Genomic DNA, 20588 nt, shown 5'->3' with positions numbered 1-20588 from the left:
CAGAAAAACTAATCATCGTGCCTTGCAAAAGAACATAGATTTATTTTCTTCTGTAATTCATGGAACATTTCATGGGTCACAAATAAAGCTGTAAAGAAAAACCACGTTCTAAAATCTGGTCCCAATCGCTGAACAAAATGCAATTTTGTTCGGAGTTTTTACATTGATGCTATCACTTCGTAATTTAAGGACTTAAAAAAAATGTATTGAATAAAATCAGCTGCTGTGAACACTTCTTGTGAACGTGGGCCTAAGGTTACAGGGCATCCAGTTGCATCCAGAGGGCTAGTGTGTTGTCTCCAGAGAAAGTCAGGGCAGGCGAGGAGGCAGGTTTGCTTCCTGGCTGGGTGGCCGCAGGCAGGCAGGCAGTGACGGGCACCCTGAGACATCTAGACTCAGAAGCTCCAGCGGAGCCCCGGAACCCGCGCCGTGGCTGTGGTGTCAGAAACGTTAGGAGAGGAGCCTTGGTCGAGTAAGCAAGAGTGCCCCTACCGGCCCTTCGCAGTATCGTGTTGAACCCAGCATTGCAGACGTGGGAGCTTCCCAGGCTACTGACCTCTGCCCTTCCAAGGTGGAGTGAGCTGAGGTTACGGGAAGGCAGGCCCTCACACGCCCATGGATTCCATCAGCTTTCATCACTGTGAAATCTGTCCATCCACTAAGGATCCCTATTTTCCCAGCCACCAAGTCCAGGGAACGATAATCCTTCCTGTCGGAATAAAGACGTTCTCTCTATTCTTTCCTCATCAGCTGCCTTGTACTATCTTTGGCTTTCATCCTCAGTTCATTCTGGGAGGGCAGCCCCCGGGGGTCTTTGAGGAAAATGGGCTTTATTTTGCAAGGAAGGTCGATTGGAAACAAAATATCTCCAAGGATGTTTCCAAGGCCTGAATAGGGTGGCCCTGGAGAAGATGCTGAGGAAAGAGCAGGGAGGCGTGGGGTCCTCCTGGGCTCACTTGAAAACCCCTCGTGGATCCTCCCCACCCCCACCGCATCAGTAACCAGTCTTTCTCAGCCCACAGTTCCAGAAGGCCCCTGGGCCAGAACCATGCTGGCTCTGGGTCCACCCTTCCTTAATCATTCAAATATCTTGAGTAAGGTTATGGATTATCACCCTTACCTCATCATTAGGGGAAACTAGATGGTCTGGGAGCAAAGCTAACCTCTTGTGGAGGCAAGCAGTAGAGGGTTGTAGTCAAGAGAACCACTTCGGAGTTAAAAACATCATTTCAGAAAGCAACTGTGCTTCTTCCCAGCTGTGATCTCTGCGCTTCAGTTCCTCCGTGTAATATGTGACACTAATGATGTGAACTCCTCACGGGGCGTTGCGAGGACTGAATGAAATAATGAGAACAAGGCATTTAACCAAGGCCCACGAGTGATTTCTCTATAACAAACCAGTTGCATGGGGCCGTATGGAAAGGGTGCGCTGCTGGTATAACAGCTCCATGGCGCCACCTTGTGGTAGGTGTCTCTCAGAGCAGTAGGTTGCCGCTGCTGCTGCTGCTAAGTCACTTCAGCCGTGTCCGACTCTGTGTGACCCCATAGACGGCAGCTACCAGGCTCCCCCGTCCCTGGGATTCTCCAGGCAAGAACACTGGAGTGGGTTGCCATTTCCTTCTCCAATGCATGAAAGTGAAAAGTGAAAGTGAAGTCGCTCAGTCGTGTCCGATTCTTAGCGACCCCATGGACTGCAGCCTACCAGGCTCCTCCATCCATGGAATTTTCCAGGCAAAGTACTGGAGTGGGGTGCCATTGCCTTCTCCGGAGCAGTAGGTTGGTCTTTCTCAAAACCAGAGCCTCTTTTTCAAATGACGAGAAGCAGGTTGTGCTTGGTGAAACTCATCATTGTTTAAACATTCAAAGTCTGTAGTGCTGTATTGATGTCACCTTAGAAAGATTTAAGAAAGCGATGCTGGAGAAGCACCATTTGGGAGGACTCTGCCCTCTCCGTTATCAAACAAGAAAGTGACAAGTGTTAGTCGCTCAGTTGCATCTGACTCTTTGCCACCCCATGGACTGTAGTCCGCCAGGCTCCTCTGTCCATGGGATTTTCCAGGCAAGAATAATGGAGTGGGTTGCCATGCCCTCCTCTAGGGGATCTTCCCGACCCAGGGGTTGAAGCTGGGTCTCTTACATTGCGGACAGATTCTTTACCATCTGAGCCGTCAGAGAAGCCCCTACATGCTGGAGAAACATCATTGGGGAGGACGTGCCCTCTCCACCACCAAAGAGATCCTCTTCTTAGATTAATACGTCATCATTGCCCAAATACCCTAGATGTCCCCAGCTTTAGGGGTGGAGATGCATAAGCAAATAAAGACATCTCAGTTCCCAAGCCTCTGCCTGCTTTCAAGTCCTGCCCGATCTCATCTCCCAGCCACATTCAACTTTCCCCTCCTCTACGGCATCTCTCCCCGGACCCCACACCCCACTCAAACCTTTCTGATTCCCCCCTCCACCCACTTCAACCCTAACTTCCGCAGCACTAATTACCACCTCTTCTGTGATTGCACCCCCATTTCCTCCGCCCCTTTCCTGCTTCAGTTCCTCTCCATAGCACTCAGCACTAACTCCCCCACGTGTTTCTTGTCTGTTTCCTCTCTTGCCCCATTTGAATGGCACCTCCCTGAGAGCAGGGATTTCAGTCTTCCGTGCTGTACCTTCAGCACCTTCTGGGACTTCCCTGGTGGCTCCGATGGTAAAGCGACTGCCTGTAATGCGGGAGACCCAGGTTCGATCCCTGGGTCGGGAAGATCCCCTGGAGAAGGAAATGCAACCCACTCCAGTACTCTTGCCTGGAAAATTCCATGGATGGAGGAGGAGCCTGGTAGGCGACAGTCCATAGGGTCACAAAGAACCGGACACGACTGAGCGACTTCACCTTCAGCACCTTCAGCAGTGCCTGGCTGTAGGAGGTGCTCAATAACGTGCTGATTGACTAAAGCAAAGAATGAAAACAAAGATGGGCTCTAAGATGGGAGAAACTAGAGAAGCTCTCAGCGTGCCACAGGATTAAAAATAGGAAAGAAAACTCCTTTCCTAAGGTAGGAAAGGAGTTTCCTAAAGAAAGGGTAGGTAGGGTAGTATGGGGCCAGTGCGGTCACACAGGCTCCGTACTGTGGAAGGGCCTGACATTTAGAAAGGGCTTCCCTGGCGGCTCAGAGGGCAAAGAATCTGCCTGCAATGTGGGAGACCCAGGTTTGATCCCTGGAGGAGGAAATGGCAACCCACTCCAGTATTCTTGCCTGGAGAATTCCGTGGACAGAGGAGCCTGGCAGGCTATGTATGGTCCATGGGGTCGCAGATTCGAGCACAACTGAGCGACCTACACTGTGACTACTACCTGGAGTCTAATGCTCCGTGTTTGTAATCTTGAAAGTCGTAGTGCTGTTGAATTTGTGTTTCGTAAGTCCAGTCCAGCAGGACCATGGTGCAGATATTGGCTTAGCACCTCGGCTCAGGCATGGGTCTGCCACCAAGTCCCCCACCCCTGATGCACCGGGCCCCATCTGGCGTCCCACTCTCTGCTCCCAGAGGGGTCTTGGGCACGGGCAGGGGAGGATGCCCAGAAGCCTCTCAGGACAGAGGATGCCCATCTCCCTCCCGGGCTGGCAGCCCCATCGCATGGTGGGTGGGCAGCCAGCTAGATGCCTTCTCTTGGCAGGGGTGATCCAAAATCCCCACTCGAGGTACACAGAAAGTCCTGGCTTGGGGGTGACCCACCTGTTGCAGCTGGGGCTGTGGGCTCGACTCCTCCAACCTGACAGCGTGTCATGCTTGTTCAGAGTCACGGGACCCCGAACGCCTGTCACAGACATGCGTGTCTCTTCCGGCCAGCCTGAGGCACCCTCCCAGATGAGTCACTGAGTGTGAGTTATATAATTTCAGTGATTCCGCCAGTGAGCTAAATGTGCTATCTGCATTTAAAACTGGCATCACACAATATAAAAGATGAATAGCAATTTCATGCTAATAATGTAAAACTTCAATTTTTCTTAAGGAATTAAACAGCAAATAACACCACAATAAGCAGAGAGATTTGGGAAGAAAGGACGAGGCTTTCTATGTACCTTTAATGGTACTTATTTCGTGCTTTTTGAAGAAGGAGCCCCACATTTTTATTTTGCTCTGGGCCCTGCAAATTATAACACTGACATCGAAGTGGTCTTGTTAGGATTAATCTGTGGGTATACCATGAAAGCACTGTAATCAGTTTGATTGTATTGCAATATTATAAATCTTTGCTGGAACTACACTATCAACTGTGTAATAAACCTGTAATAAAATAGCTAACAGCAAAGAGATCAAACCAGTCAACCCTAAAAGGAAATTAACCCTGAATATTCTTTGGAAGGACTGATGCTGATGCTGAAGCTCCAATACTTTGGCCACCTCCTGTGAAGAGTCGATCCCTTAGAAAAGACCCTGATGCTGGGAAAGATTGAAGGCAGGAGGAGAAGGGGATGACAGAGGATGAGATGGCTGGATGGCATCACTGACTCAATGAACATGAATTTGAGCAAACTCTGGGAGACAGTGAAGGACAGGGAAGCCTGGCATGCTGCAGTCCATGGGGTCGCAAAGAGCCGGACATGACTAAGCAACAGAACAATGAAATAGCTAATAAAGGAGTTGTTTTTCCTATTTATTATAACTCTTCATAACTTGGTCTTAGTTCATTAAGCTAAAAGGATTAGCGTTGCCAGCAAAACATCACATGAAAAATGCAATGGGCACAGCAAGGACTGCTAATTCATCTTTCAAGTCAGAGCTTTAAAAGTAACAAAAAACCCATCAAGACCAAAATGAGTTTTGGCGGGGGATATGACCAACCCAGATAGCATGTTGAAAAGCAGAGACATTACTTTGCCAACAAAGGTCCATCTAGTCAAGGCTATGGTTTTTCCAGTGGTTATATATGGATATAAGAGTTGGACTGTGAAGAAGGCTGAGTGCCAAAGAATTGATGCTTTTGAACTGTGGTGTTGGAGAAGACTCTCAAGAGTCCCTTGGACTGCAAGGAGATCCAACCAGTCCATTCTGAAGGAGATCAACCCTGGGATATCTTTGGAAGGAATGATGCTAAAGCTGAAACTCCAGTACTTTGGCCACCTCATGCAAAGAGTTGAGTCATTGGAAAAGCCCCTGATGCTTGGAGGGATTGTGGGCAGGAGAAGGGGACGACAGAGGATGAGATGGCTGGATGGCATCACTGACTCGATGGATGTGAGTCTGCGTGAACTCCGGGAGTTGGTGATGGACAGGGAGGCCTGGCGTGCTGCGATTCATGGGGTCGCAGAGTCGGACACAACTGAGCAACTGAACCGAAATGATTCCAAGTGTTCGCTGAGGTCAGGTATCTCAGGAGTGGTGCTCTGACATTCAGCTGTGGGGACCATTCCGTGGGGACGCAGGGTGTTTAGCAACAGCCTCCCTCCAACCACGACACTGCAAATACCTCCAGGCCTCGCACTGCCCTGGTGAGGACCACCCACTTGCATGGACAACCAGTTGCCAAGTGACCACACGGCCCTCGGGACCATATTCCCTGCCCTTGCTTCCCGTGCCTGCAAGCCATATTAGATTCTCTGCAACTACGATCAACCTATAAAAGAGACACTGGATATAGAAAAACTAACGAATTCTTTTATTTAGTGAGAAAGAGGTGGACAAATGAAAGCTCACATACTGCTAAAAAGAAGAAAAAAAAAAGACACCACTGTACGGCTCTTGGGAACATCACATTCTCTTCCCTAGCCTCCCACAGAGTAGTGGGTATTTATAAGCAAGATGTCAAGGTTTTAGTGACCAATCTATAATCCAGTTAGGTTTTCTCTAAGCTAAGAACATTTAAAACCTCAGACTTTTATTAAAACTTCTAAAACATTTAAAACTTCTAGACATGACAGCTGTAAGCACACCATTCAGTCCCTTAAAATGTCTCAGTACGCACTGCTCCTGAGTCAGTATCTTTTCCTAATAGTATTCCCCATCCCCCTATATTTAGAATATAACATTTCATGTTCCAGTAGTAATCACACACAGGATTAAAAGCCCAACCGGCCAAGAAAGTGTTATTCTTTCTATGAAGTGTTCATTACAAAAGGAAGAAAAATGAAAGGTGTGGACTTTGGTACAACTGGTGCTGGAGGACTGCAGGATTAATACCCCAATATCCTGCCAATTCTACAAAAAGTGTGGCTCTCAGAACCACAGAAACGGGTTACAGCAGTCAGTTTTTCATCTAGAAAGCGCCAGCGACGTGAAGCACTCTGCACAGGTCTGTGTCTCTGGCCCGGCTAGCGCATGCCCAGGATCTGCCTGCTTTTCAGCTGGTAAGTCTTCTCAACGTCCGACAGGGCTTGAGCGCGAAGCTGAGCAGCGTGAAGCCTTTTTTTCAGGTCCTTGCACTTGGACTTGGAGGTGAGCTGACTCTCAGAATTCTCACCCCGCATGACGTTCTCTTTACTCTCCCCACTGAAGTGAACCTTCTTCTTCACAATCGACGATGGGAGATCAAACAGTTCTTCAGAAAGAAAAAAGAAAAAGCGGTTTGAGTTACGTGAACAGGCATTCGGCTCCTCCACACTTGACCAAACTTATTGAACATATTGACTCTCTCAGTTCCCATGTGAAACCTGGGTACCTGTCATTCTCTCTGGGACAGGAATGCTAAGCAGCATCCAACTGAGTGTTAAAGACCTTACTGGCTTTATTTAACGACTCATGACTGGGGTGGCATTGCATCCAGCACATAGAAAGGCTCCAAGGAACTGTACAAAATGAAAGCCTTTTATAGGCAGGAGGGGGCAGGGTGATGAAGTAATACCAGTGGAGAGGGGCCTGCCTGTGGCAAGATCACTTTCCTTTAGGGGACAGCAGGGATCTATTAGGCAGATGACCTCACTCGTGCTGACCAGGTAATTCCAGGTTGACTAGTTTAAGATTCCATTCCTGGGAGAGGCTGAAACTGTGATGAAATTAAGCACTGAGTCTTGATTTGATGATGGTTGGTAACAAGTGACTCCACTTTGGATGGGCTGCCTGCCGTGCAGGGGAGACAGGAGATGTGGGTTCGATCCCTGGGTCAGAGGAGGAAACAGTACCTCACTCCAGTATTCTTGCCTAGAAAAAAAGTTTCATGGACAGAGGAGCCTGGTGGGCTACAGGCCATGGGTTTGCAGAGCTGGACACAACTGAGCAGGTGGCTCTGTTTGGACCTGTTGTTTCTTGTTTAATAGGTCAGGGGCTGTGGCTGGCAGAAGTCGACTGGCCTTCTAATCTTTAGTCAAAAATCAAGGAACGTATGCTTCACTCTCTTATCAACCTGCCTCTTAAGGTTAAACGCACTGAAGACTGTGGGCCACAATATAAACCTTCTGAAATCAATGTTATTTATCTCTGTCCTTCAAAACAAGTGCCATTCTACCTGGAACACACTACTTCCAGGTAAGTATGGAAGCAGAAGATCTTTTTTATAGCAAGCACCTACAGCTTTGGCTAAATACTTAAGAATACATTTTAAAATGTTTAACTCACCAGAAACTTGTTTCAAAAAGAACCTAAGCAAATTCAGCACAATAAAAGTAAAGCAAGTGAACAGAAAGTGGAAAATGTGTACTTTTAATGGGAAGAAAAACAATTTACTTAAAGTGGCTACACTATTAGGAACTAACAGGATTATCTGGGGGTTGGGAACCGGCAGGTTTGAATTCCAGAAACTTTTGTTTCTCCTTTGTATTCATTTAAAGGAAATACGTTCAAATATTTACTGAGCTTACCCTATGGGCCATTGTGGACCAAACAAAGGCCCTACTGTGGAAGCAGGAGATAGCATCTACAGATAAACAAGTCCATACGAGTATTTGAGGGTGGTACGTGTGCTGTGGCGGGGGGAAGGGAGGCAGAGGGTCTGGGGGTGTTTGCAGCGAGGAAGCCTCATAATAAGGTGACTTCTGAGCAGGGACACGAGGACAGAGAGGAGGGGAAAAGCCACGTGACTATCTGGAGAACATTCCAGACCACAGGCATGGAGAGGTCCCAAGAGAGGAACAGGCTACACAGAGAAATGCTGCGCTTTGACTGTCCTGACTTCCTATTTCACACACTCTTTCTCCACAAAGCATTAGGAGATTGTTTTTAGGCCTCAACTCCATGGTTTCAAATAGACCCACCTTTATCAACACAAATAGCTACCCATTTGAGAGCAACAGTGTAAACTGTAAATCCTAATGGAATAGTTTCAGAAGAAAGAAAAGTGTTTAGAAAATGAATTAGTATTTCCTTAAATAGAAGAAGAAAAAGAATTAGCATTCACTAAATAGACTAAGGAGCACTTTCAAAAGATGCTATTGCTAACTGTGATGACCTCAGCTTAGTTTTCTCACAGCTGAATTCCAGAGCCTGAGGATGAGGAGGGGGCACTGCCACTGTCCTGGGCTCACCAGGGCGCCCTCTCCCCACTGCTTTGCTGCTTTTCTTGTTGGTGTTCAGCCGCTCAGTCATGTCCACCTCTTTATGACCCCAAGGACTGCAGCCCGCCAGGATTCCCTGTCCTTCACCATCTCCTAGAGCTTGCTCAAACTCATGTCCACTAAGTCAATGCTTTTCTTAGGTTCTGACAAGTTCAGTTCTTCAAAATATCTCCGACCCACACTGGAAACTGCATCCTCACAGCTCACTTTAAGTCTTTGCCATGACTTGCACACAGGTGAATTCTTCTACCTACATACCCTACAAAGTGAAACACAGCGTTCCTCTCCAGGACTTCTCACCCTCCGCTCAAAGACTCTCAGGGAAAGACGGAAATAAACTCTTTAACTGGAAGAGCCGTCCCCAACAGGGCCTTCAATAATTCTCAGCAATGGACCTGATGCATGAAACTCACCCAGATAAAAATTATTCCTCATTCTATCATGACTTATGTCTAGTTTGTCTTTATGGATGGCAGTGCAGAATCTAAGAAAAGTTGAAATAAATATTACAAAAATACTGAAATAGTAGGTAGTCGTACTGAGAAAAAAGATACTTCCATCACTAGTTTCATTTATTTCCCTTGCTTATTACAGAGCCTATGTAGATATTAAACAATCACATTTTGACATATGCATGTAACTGGAACGGGTCTTAGCAAAGAGCCAAAAGTGACGGCCCGTTCTACAGTTGGTCTGTCACACCTTTTAAGCCATGGTTTCTGTGAAGGATCTGGCAAGTGTTAGTTGGTCATGCGGCGATAGTAAAATGCTGGGATTTTCACTTGAAAAGGGAGAGAAATGTAGAATTCTGATAATATACCTGGAGAAAAACCTGAAAGGCACAGCAATTTTTTATGACCTAATTTTTAATAATAAATATCAAATACTGCACATGTGGTTTGACAAAGCGAACAAAACTGAAGACGAACTCATCCCCACGCACAGCCTTACGTCTCTGATCCCAGAGAGTCAGCCACGGCAAGAGCAGAGTCCTTACCTCCACTGAGCCACATCCACCCAACCGAGTCCATCTCACAGCTCAGGACTCTGGAAAGCTAACGCGGGCAGCAGCTCCTGCCCAGAGCTGGCTCTCATACCTGGGCCGCCCACCAGAGACAGGAACTTCTGCTCCTTCAGCAGGCTGTAATTCTTCAGCAGACCTTCCGCTCTGGCCAGCTTGTTCTCCGCCAGCCTCTCACGGACACAAAGCTCACGCTCTTTCTCTTTAAAAAGGGAATGGAACAAAACAGACAGAAATGAACAAGCGGCTCTGGATGTAAATGATTCACGTCTGGTTACCTTACTGCTCTTCCTTATCGCGAGGCTGGCACCTGGCCGCCGATGAGACACACCAGTCAACTGGACGGTCCCTGCGTCACAACCCAGTGTGTCAGTGTGTTGTCTCAGGTTCCCTCCTACGGACCAGCTAAAGCACAAGGACAAAGTCAGCTTCAACGTTCGGTCATGATGTGTGGGAATAACTCACGGGGGGAGCAGAGAGCTCCTGCCATCCTGCTCGCCCCTGGGAAGGGCCGACAGTTCACTCTCCGGGCGTTACTCGGCCCAAACCCCCTCCCTCGGAGTGAACAACAGCACCCAAAGAGAACGGAAAAAACCATAGCACAGTGAGGTGCTACTTCTTTGGATCAGTAACGAAGGCTATTATTTTTTCATGGCCCAGCGTTTAGAGTGTAGATTTCAGCTGCTACATGAAATAACAGAACACTGAGGCAAGTTAAAAAAAAAAAGTTTTCGCTTGTTTTTTGTGGGTTCTTTCAAAAGAATGCCTTTAACAGAAGAGACTAAGATTTTCAGGCAAGCACAAGCTGTTCCTCCTACAGAGAGTGTATCTAACAGTCCCCGATGATTATCATTAGGAAGTAAAACATTAACTAATGCATTTGCATCCTTTAGAAGTACATTGAAAATTAAACATAAGTACATTCATAAGTGAATGTGCATTGGCGTAAAGCTGCAGAAGTGCGAGCGGGTGGGGCACCAGGGTGGAGGAGACTCACGGTCTCTCTCCTCTCCGTGTCAAAAGGCAGAGCCCCACTATTGAGGCCGCCCTGTGGAACCCCTACACCTGGCTAGCAGCTCTCACTTCAGAGGCATCAACAGACTCAACATCAAAAACTCCTGTGTCCGTCAATACCCATCAGAGGATTTAAACATCTTGTATCCGCAGCCTCTACGAAACGACCTGAACACGTATCGTCTTACACACGGTGCAATTTTAGAGCCGGGCCGTGCTGCAGCGTCGTGTCAGAAGGGAGAAGCGATGGCTTTGACTCTGGAAGGTGGTGAATTCTAAGAGATTCTTTACGACGGGAAACCTTAGGGCCCGTATGTTAAGGAATAAAAGAAAACAGTGACTCTAGAGTATGGGGTGATGACCCCTGTGCTGGGCTGTCACGGTTAGGGCCCAACAACATGGTGACAGCGGCTGATCTCGGAGAAAGAGGCTCAGCATGGAGGAGCCACAAGCCTGATACAGGCATTTTGTCTGTGCGAGTATTTATAAAAACGCCCTGCAAGGACAGACGTGAGACCCTCCGTTCAGGCAGACGCTCACACACTAGGATCAGCCTCCAGGAGCGCTGGGCTTCGCCCCTCACCCCGCCCCCCAGACTTACGCTCCAGGCTTTCATCCCTGCACTGGGCTTCGCCCCTCACCCCACCCCCCAGACTTACGCTCCAGGCTTTCTTCCCTGGCCTTGAGGGCTGCCTCCCGCTCCTGCAACTGTATTTCCTTCAGTTTCAGCTCACTCAGCACAGGGCTGGAGTCCTGCAGCTTTTCTGGTTCTCCTAATCGCCGCCCTCTCCTCTCAGGATTTCTCCTTTGCTCTTCGGCAACCAAGTCTGCTATCAAAGGATTCTCAAGAATTTCTTCAACAGAAGGTCGATGGTAATCCTAGGGGAAAAAGACTCGGTGTTGCAAGCAGACTTCATAATGGACGGACTACTTATCCTGAAAGAGCAGTGACATTTAAAACAGCATATATGCCAAAGCAAAAGAAAAGGCTCCTTTACAGGTGGCTCTTTTTTTTTCATCAGGTGTGCAGTGTCACAGTTCAATATCTATGAACACCACAGAGATCCCTGACACAATTCCAGCTACCATCCATCACCATGCAACTGACCCCCTTCACCCATTTTGCCCACTGCCCCTCCCCACATGGGGTCTTAAACACCTGAAAAGTAAGTTCACTGGTGGCTTTAACTCAGGAGGCTCTGGGTCCACAAATCGATGCAGATTTTAACTTACCTTTGCTCCCCTTTAGGCTCAGCCCCTGTGCTGGGCTGGGTAGCACTGCCAGGGTCCGCTTGGGGGCACCCTCTGCCCTTGCGTCTCTAAACCATATTAAGCAGGACACTCTCTCCCTGACCTCCGATCCCGTTACTTCACTTGTATCCTTCTGTTTGAACTCCCACAGCATGTACCTCTGTTCTTACAGCAGGCTGATCCCCCCACCCCACCGCCAGGTTTGTTCTATATAGTCTCTTTGAGTCATTTCCCTTCTGCTCTTTTAGCCCTCCCCGCCCCACCATTCCCATCTCTCATGGTCTCTAATCTCTCCGAGTTAGAGCAGAGTAATAAGATCTTATTATTTCTGGCCCCTTCCTGCACCATCTGCTGCGCTGAGGTAGGCAAGGACAAGGTGACTGATGCTCTCAATCCTTACTGCTACAAGCAGGGCAGAGCGTGGGAGGAGACATAAAGAGAGCAGAGACGGGCAGCCAGCAATGCGCCAAGGATATATGTTTTCACTTGTGTTAACAGAGCAGATTTATCAGCTAAGGAAATCTATTTAACGTTTCTTCAGTCTCACTGCTCCACAACAGCACATGCTGCAAAATTTAACTGAGGATGGAAACATGTCATCTTATAAACTTTACCTTTAAATTTAACATCCTCGTAATAATGTCATTTAATTCATCAGAGTAACGATATGGAATTCGCCTGAATTTGCCCTCTCTGATCTTCCCAGCTAGTTCCTTCTGGTTGAAAGCTGTAAATGGAGGCCTGAAGAGAAAAAAATAAATTTTTAATGTGAAAATGAAAATATATAAGGAGAAGCAAATCAAAAGCAGAGTTTAAGGTCCAGTTTGTATTTATGCTTCTGCCTCTGGGGCCTTCTTCTGTAGCTGAGTTTCCCACCCTTGGCACTTCTGACACTTGGAGCTATATAGCTCTGGTACGGGCTCTTGTCCTGTTCATCCTTATTATGCTTGCAGCACGCTGATCCCTGTCCCTTAGATATCAGTAGCTACCCCTAGCCATGACAACTAAAATGTCTCCAGACATTGTCAAGTATCCCACGGGAAGCAAAACTGAGGGGGTAAAATTTCCCTTCCCTGCTTGAGAACCCCTGCTCTACAGAAGAGTTTAGAATGGAAAAAAAAGGGACAGAAAAAAGGGAAAGAAGCAGGGTTCCGTCCTGTCAGACCGCTCCTCTAGATCTTCATTTCCTTTCTTCCAGGGGCCTGACCTACGTGCTCGCCCTGTGAGCTACACTCAGTCTGACAGGGAGGCACCTAACCAGGTTACAAGCTTGAGAAGTCTAGATTCAGCCTCAGGGGTTATGCTATTAACTTGCAACTCGTTTTTTAACCTGCCCATCTACCTTAATTTTAATCCAAGGTATGACTCTTTCAGACTTGAAAGTGCATGGATGCTCCAAAAGCTGAACCCAGTGACAGGTGACAGACCTAAGCCTATACTTTGGACTAGAATCCCGTCTTCACCATACTTACATTAACGCACATAATTCATACAGCAAACAACCCAGTGACCAGATATCCGACTTCTCGTTGTACGACATGCGATTCATTTGTTCCTTTAGTAGGGAAAGAAAAGAGAAGATTAAAGTTTACTTTGTTTTAAAACAGACTCACAGACACAGAGAACATACTTGTAATTGCCAGAAGGGAAGCAGGGGAAGGGAAGGACCGGGAGTTTGGGATCAGCAGATGCAAACTATTATATACAGGATGGATAAAAAAACAAGGTCCTACTCCATAGCACAGGGATCTACAGTCAAGAACCTGTAACAAACCATAATGGAAAAGAACATAAAGAATGTGTGTGTGTCTGTGTATATGTACAAAACCGAATCATCTTGTTGCATGGCAGAAATTAACACATCAACTATATACTTCAATAAAATAATTTTGTTTTAAGTTTGCTTTAAAACTTATAAAATTACTCCTGGGACAAAGATGAAACCTTAAAGTTTAATAACAGTCACTCAAAAAAAAAGAAAAAATTTTATATTATAAATATATCATATCTATAACAAAAGTTTCAAATACAAAAGGCTGATTTCTCTTACAGTAGGTCTTACATCATAAGATGGTACTCTATCTTTAAATTGATAATGAAAAAAAGGCAATGATCTTATCCTAATACACTCTGTCATATATAATCCTTTCACCTATTTTTCATTCACAAACATTTACTGTGTTACTACAGGCAAGGCACGGGAAACTCAAAGGTGAACATGAGACCTCTTTACCTCAAGGAATTCATAATCTAGAAACTCTATTTCAAAGAACCAGAGAGAAGTCTAAGATAACATCTAGCTCACATTTAAATGGATATAGACATTAAAGGTTAATTGACTCACCCATTTATGTACTTTTTCCCTTAGTCCACTGTATATACCACAGTACTAACTATTGCCTATTTAACTACCTGCCTTTCTTAACAACAGTCCACCATGGCTCTTATTTTCAGCTGAGGACACGGAGGCAAGCACTGTCCAACAGGTGAGTCTGGCACCACCTCCTGGCAATCAATCCCATAGGGAAGGCTCAACTGACCTAATTACAGGGACAGGAGGGAGCAGGAAGAAAAGAACTGCACAGGTTTCAAATTTTCCAACCACCACCCCTGGATAATTTTCCTTGGCTTCTATTTGGAATCTGATCCAGTGAGAAAATGACACTGTTCTGGCCTTATCAGATCTTAGTCAAAAACAAAGTCATTAATTTATAAAACTGTATACTATAGTCAGATTGCTTAACAAAAAGATTTACAAAATCTGGAAGCATTTGTGAACTGCTAAAAAAATAAATCTCTCTCCATCTTTATTCTGTTCATCTTTTGTATTTAACACATTGATTGGTGCTATCACTTATTGATTCAAGTTTTTTAAAAGTTACCGTGCTATGCTTAGTCACTTAGTTGTGTCCATCTCTTTGTGATCCAATGGTCTGTAGCCCACCAGGCTCCTCTGTCCATGGAGATTCTCCAGGCAAGAATACTGGAGTGGGTTGCCATGCCCTCCTCCAGCGGGATCTTCCCAAACCAGGGATCAAACCCATGTCTCCTGCATTGGAGGCAGATTCTTTATTGTCTGAGTCACCAGGGAAGCCCAAGAATACTGGAGTGGGTAACCTATCCCTTCTCCATGGGAACTTCCCAACCCAGGAACTGAACCAGGGTCTCCTGCATTGCAGGTGGATTCTTTACCAAATGAGCTACCAGCAAAGTCCCAAAAGTCACTAGAGAGCCACACATAATTCATACCCTTTCACCCAGCAATTTCATTTTGAGAGCTATACACCAAGGAAATAATCAAAGAGGAAGAAAGAATAATTCCTACAAAGATATACATAGCAGTCCTCCTTAGAATGGTGAGACATTTTGGAAACAAAATATCCAGCAATAGAGGAAACCTGTAGTGGGTGGAAACAGTACCTCCGCAGTAAGAAAAGGCAACAACAACAAAAAAGAACAAATACTAAAGGTTAACACTGCAAAAATATGCCTCCTGGGCCCTGAATCTCCACACACAAGAATCATCTAGGGAGTCTGTTAAAATACAGAGTCCAAAATAAAAAGGTGGGGGACAAAAAAACAAAAAGTTGAGTGCAAAGACCAGTCCAGAGGTCCTAAGTCCCTGGACTGGAGCCCAGGACTCTGCATTTTAAATTATCACTCCAGCTGAGAACAAGCTGGTGTCCAGGACCTATGGCACTTTGGAAGTACTGTACTTAAGGGCAGAGACAAAACCTATTTCATCTCTATGATCCCCAAGCTTAGCACGTGGCAGCCATTCAGTGAAAGTCTGACTTGCATTGCTGATATAGGAGTTTAGCGGTCTGGTGGTGGGACTTCCCTGGGGGTCCAGTAGTTAAGACTTCGCCTTCCAATGCAGGGAGTGCAGGTTTGCTCCCTGGTTGGGGAGCTAAGATCCCACATGCCTTGTGGCCAAAAAAACAAAGCATAAACAACAGAAGCAATACTGTAACACATTCAATAAAGACTTTAAAAATGGTCCACATCAAAACAAAAAATAATACTCTTTTAATGGTCTGACGGTCCATTTGAAAATTATCAATTAAAATAAAACAGTATTATTAATTCTTGGCTATTAGATATTACTAAACAAAGAAATAAACAAAAAGCTCAATTTCCTTGCTTGAATGCTTAGCATTAAGATGTTTTAAAAGTATATACATTTTGAAATACTTACAGGAGACATGTAATAAGGTGTGCCAACAAATGTTTTCGCAAAACTTGTATCGTGGTTTAATATTCTAGCTAGCCCAAAGTCTCCAAGCTTAACGTTCTGCTTGCCATCCAGAAAGACATTGGCTGGTTTCAGATCCCGATGCAGCACAGTGTGGCCGCCATCACTTCGTCTGTGACATTCCTTTAGGGCCAGAGTCAACTGAGCCATCACACGAAGAACAAACTCTTCATCTAAGTATTGTCTGAAATCAAAGCAGTTATGTAGCAAGTATCTGCTGAATGAAACCATTACAAAGATGACAGGATGTGAATTATCTAGTTTTCTAAGTATACACATAGGGAAGTAAATTATTTGGATATGAAATTCAAGTGTTGACTTACCAGGGATTTTCTAAAGTACTGTGGACCCACTGAACAAACACAAGAAGACTCTTGCCCGTTACTAAGTACTCTGTCCCTGATCCTAATACAGGATGTTTCCAGAAACAAAACTAGGCCCATTTAAGAGATGAATTTATCTTACCTTTCCTTGGTTCCCTTTGAAATCACACCAGCCAGGTCTCCTCCTTCGCAGCATTCCATGACAATGTACAGGGTCGTGTTGGTCCGGTCAATAATTCTATCATAGTAGCGGACAATGTTTGGATGTTTCAGCTCCCGAAGCAAATTCACTTCAGAAACAAGCATTTGTTTCTCAGTTTCTGTCATGGAGCCATAGTCAAGTTCTTTCCAAACTAATATCTGAAATAAAAATTTCCAAGGTATAAATGAACTCATTATAACTCCAAATTTTTCAAATTAAAAAAAAAAAGTTACTTATCTAATAAACAGATCATACAGTCACTATCTAATTTAGTTTAATGAACTGAGGACCCCTGAGTTTATTTCCATAACCTTCCCCTAATTTTTAAGCAGTGAATGATGCAACAGAGGGTGATGAGGGAGGTTAGGCCGCCCCCAACCCCCTGCCCTCAATGCCTAGTGGGAGGTTGGCAGAAGGTACTCTAGTCAAAGCTGGAGCAGAGGTGATTGAAGTCCCCGACCATTCCAACTAGTCAAGATTTCTAGGGTAAGAGAACTTAGTAAAGACCCTTCCATCTGAACTAACTTCCTTTCCATTATTTTTTTTCTGTGTGGGTCTACCCACACACCTTGGGAGATATGAATCTAACAATCGGAATAATGAGTTGGTGATGGACAGGGAGGCCTGGCTAGCTGCGATTCATGGGGTCGCAAAGAGTCGGACACGACTGAGCCACTGAACTGAACTGAACTGAACTAAATGAATTCTGACTACAAGACATAAAAGTTCTAGGTTCTGATGGTTATGACACAGAATTACATTTCTCTAAAAACAGCTCAGGAGTCAGCTACCAGTCACCAACAGAAGGCCCATGGCAGGTCAAAGCAGAAAAAGGGAAGAAAATGGAAGAGAATGGAAAAAAGACAGGAGAAGAAAAAATATACATATATATATATACATACATTCTACTTGGCACATTTTATTAGTTTTACTTTGGCCACGTGATTAAGAGCTGACACTGGAAAAGACTCTGATGCTGGGAAAGACTGAGGGCAGGAGGAGAAGAGGATGACAGAGGACGAGATGGTTGGAAGGCATCACCGACTCAATGGACATGAACTTGGGCAAACTCCGGGAGCTGGTGAAAGGCAGGGAAGCCTGGCGTGCTGCAGTCCACAAGGTTGTAGAGTCGGACACGACTGAGCGACAGAACAACAACAACAAAGAATTAAGGGACAGATTCACAAATTTAAAAAAAAAAGGATGCGGCTTCCCATCCCTCCAGAGACCCAAGACAGACACAGATCTGGGGGAGAAGGCTGGCTCTTCTGAGCACCCTGCTTTTCAGATGCACACCGCCAGGCTCCCTGCTTCCTCTGGGCGGCCTGGGGGCGGAGGCAGGGACCAGGCCCGCGCTCACCTTGCCGTCGCTCTTCCTGCGGATCTTCTGGCAGCGGCCGTAGGAGCCGGTGCCAATGGTGTACAGCACCTCGTAGTCCTCCACCCGAGTCGGCATGGCGGGGCCCGCGCAGGACGCCTGCGGGCCGTATAGTCTCCTCGGAGCTCCAGCCCCGACGCTCCGCCGCCCCGATCTGCAGCCCCAGTTTAACCGTCGCGGGCCCCGACCTCGCAGCCTATTGGCTCGCGGTAAGGCCCCTTCGCCTCTCTAATTGGTTAAGAAGAACACAACACGCTGGGCATCTTGGGAAAAAGGTATCGCTAGGCAACCGCGTCGGCGTCTGTGTCGACTTCCGCTGCCAACCTCCAGGGAGAAAGGGGCGGAGCTAAAGCCCAAGGTGGGCTGGGGACCGAAAGCTGCAGGGAGTGGGCGGTCCCCGCCACCTTGTGCCTCCTCCGGCTGAGGTTGCCGAGGCAACCTAAGTCCAGAGGTCTTTCTTCAGTTATTAGCGCACAGCCTCAACCGACTGCCTTCTGACCTTTGCACTGTGACCTCTCACTCTCCGGCACGCGCCCTCCGCTCTCAGGTTCCCGCCCCCTGAACCCGGGCCCGGTCGCATACTAAATCCTGGGCGAAAGCTGAGTGCAGAGGTGAAAAGTACTGCCCCTCTGTAAAGGGTGCGGGAGTGAGGCCGACAGTGCTGAGGGATTGTGCCAAGCACTTTACATGTATTGTCTGGTTTGTAATACAGGAATTAGTGTTATTTCCCATGAAGAAACGGAAGGGTAGAAAGGTCATAGTATTTGCTTTAGGTCCAAAAGCGAGGACTCAATGCAAAAACAGTGGATATTTATAGTAATGATTTAAAGTTTTCACATGACTTTAGGGTGCAGCCATCCTAGAGAGAGTATATTTTTGAACACCAAACGTGTACAAAATCTCTAGGTGGAAAATGGAATATGGAAGTCCTTGATGTTTTGAAAGACCCAGAAGAATATGGTGGTTCTATAAGATAGAGATGGGCTTACCTGCTAGCTCGATGGTAAAACAATGTGCCTGCCAATGCAGGAGATGCGGGTTTGATCCCTGGGTGGGGAAGATCCCCTGGAGAAGGAACTGGCAGCCCACAATATTCTTGCCTGGAAAATCTCATGGACAGAGGGGCCTGGTGGGCTACAGTCCATGGGGTCACAAAGGAGTTGGACACAACTTAGTGACTAAACAACAATGTAAGGCAGAGACAGTCAGGTTTACCTTTAAGACTGTTAAAATTTGTTGTTGTTGTTAGAAAAGACTACCTTTGCACTCTGAATAGATTATCTGAGGTGCCAGGCACATAATTAATTGAAACACTTTATTGAATGCAGCCTCTTCGGAGTGCGCACAAAAACCAACATTTTCAACTCACCCTACCAGCTGGAATTGTCCCACTTTTACTTGGGATACTGCACCTGGAGCCCTCTATCTAAGGGGTGGATGGAGGAATTTATACACTACAAGAAGGCTAATACTTTGGCAATGCACAAATAGGTCAATTTTCTTTAAATATCTGTTCAGCATGGATTAAAAGGAAACTGATTTTCTATTAATAAGAACTACAATCCTCTTTATGTTAAAAATGAGGAATTCATTACATGTACTGAATATTACATAATCGGAATTGCCAGCCAGATTTTTTTAAAGTAATATTCAAGAGCGTTGTATTACTTCAAGGGAATGGAACCATTCCATTACAAAAATTATGTAAGGCGCCACACGTGGCTGAGTTAATTGGCTTTATATTTTTTAATTTTAGTACCTTTTAAAGGTTTGGTGGGCTTCCTCGGTGGCTCAGCCATAAAGAATCTGCCGGCAATACAGGAGACACAGGTTTGATCCCTGGGTTGGGACGTTCACCTGGAGGAGGGCACAGCAACGCCCTTCAGCATTCTTGCCAGGAAAATCCCATGGACAGAGGAGCCCGGCAGGCTTCAGTCCATAGGGTTGCAAAGAGTTGGACACGGCTGAAGTGACTGAGCGTGAGCACTAGCAAAGACTGACATCCATGAATTCTTTTGCTGGCCTGCCTCGCATTCACTCCTGAACCTTCTCTCTGGCCGTTGTTATGCTCTCCTGCTTTGCCCCAGTTCCCCAAACCCAGCGCACTTTCTCGGTTCCCTCCTACCACCTCCTTTTCACCTGTTTCTCCATTTGTCTGGAATACTGTCCATCCCATTCTCTTAGCAACTTGCCTACCCTGATGATGTCTGTCTAGGGGCACAAGTTGTCTTTCAAGACTCAATGCCAGTGTTCTCTCCTTTCTCTCCTGTACCCTTTACTCTTTTCCTAGCAGCCTGAAACAAGCAATTCCTCCATTTACAGTGTTCTTAGACCACTTTGTACATAAATTCACTTTAACTTGTTTATCATCATTTGTTTACATGGATCACACAGTAGCTCAACTCCAAGCTCCTTGTAGATAGCATAAGTCCTGTAATAAAAGAAGCATGCAATAAATCTTTATTAAATGAAAATATAAGAAAGCAGTTTATTAATAATCATGTAAGAATTTGTTTCAATAGCCTCCAACCCTGTGGCAGAAACTAAATACTGGGGGGAAAGCTATCCCAAGAATATGGAGAGTGGTTCTGAAGCACTTATGTTCATTCAACAAATGTTTATTGAGTATTTTCTATGTGCCAGATATAATGATAGGCATTTCTATGC

The 20588-nt window shown here is 45.9% G+C and overlaps 1 protein-coding gene across 1 annotated transcript; it reads right to left on the bottom strand.

Annotated features, from left to right (window-relative positions):
• Positions 5628 to 18104, bottom strand: NEK2 (NIMA related kinase 2). Its single transcript, XM_005691024.3, has 8 exons — positions 17904 to 18104; positions 16484 to 16701; positions 15962 to 16202; positions 13236 to 13318; positions 12378 to 12504; positions 11172 to 11391; positions 9575 to 9700; positions 5628 to 6529 (listed from the first exon to the last, which is right to left on the bottom strand). Exons 1-8 carry the CDS (start codon positions 17997 to 17999, stop codon positions 6303 to 6305), a joined length of 1338 nt encoding a protein of 445 aa, XP_005691081.1. The 5' UTR covers positions 18000 to 18104; the 3' UTR covers positions 5628 to 6302.

Source organism: Capra hircus, chromosome 16, assembly GCF_001704415.2.
Source record: "Capra hircus breed San Clemente chromosome 16, ASM170441v1, whole genome shotgun sequence".
In the NCBI taxonomy this organism is placed as follows: Eukaryota; Metazoa; Chordata; class Mammalia; order Artiodactyla; family Bovidae; genus Capra; species Capra hircus.
Note: the sequence above shows the minus strand (reverse complement) of the source record. Positions and strands in the feature narration are given on the sequence as shown.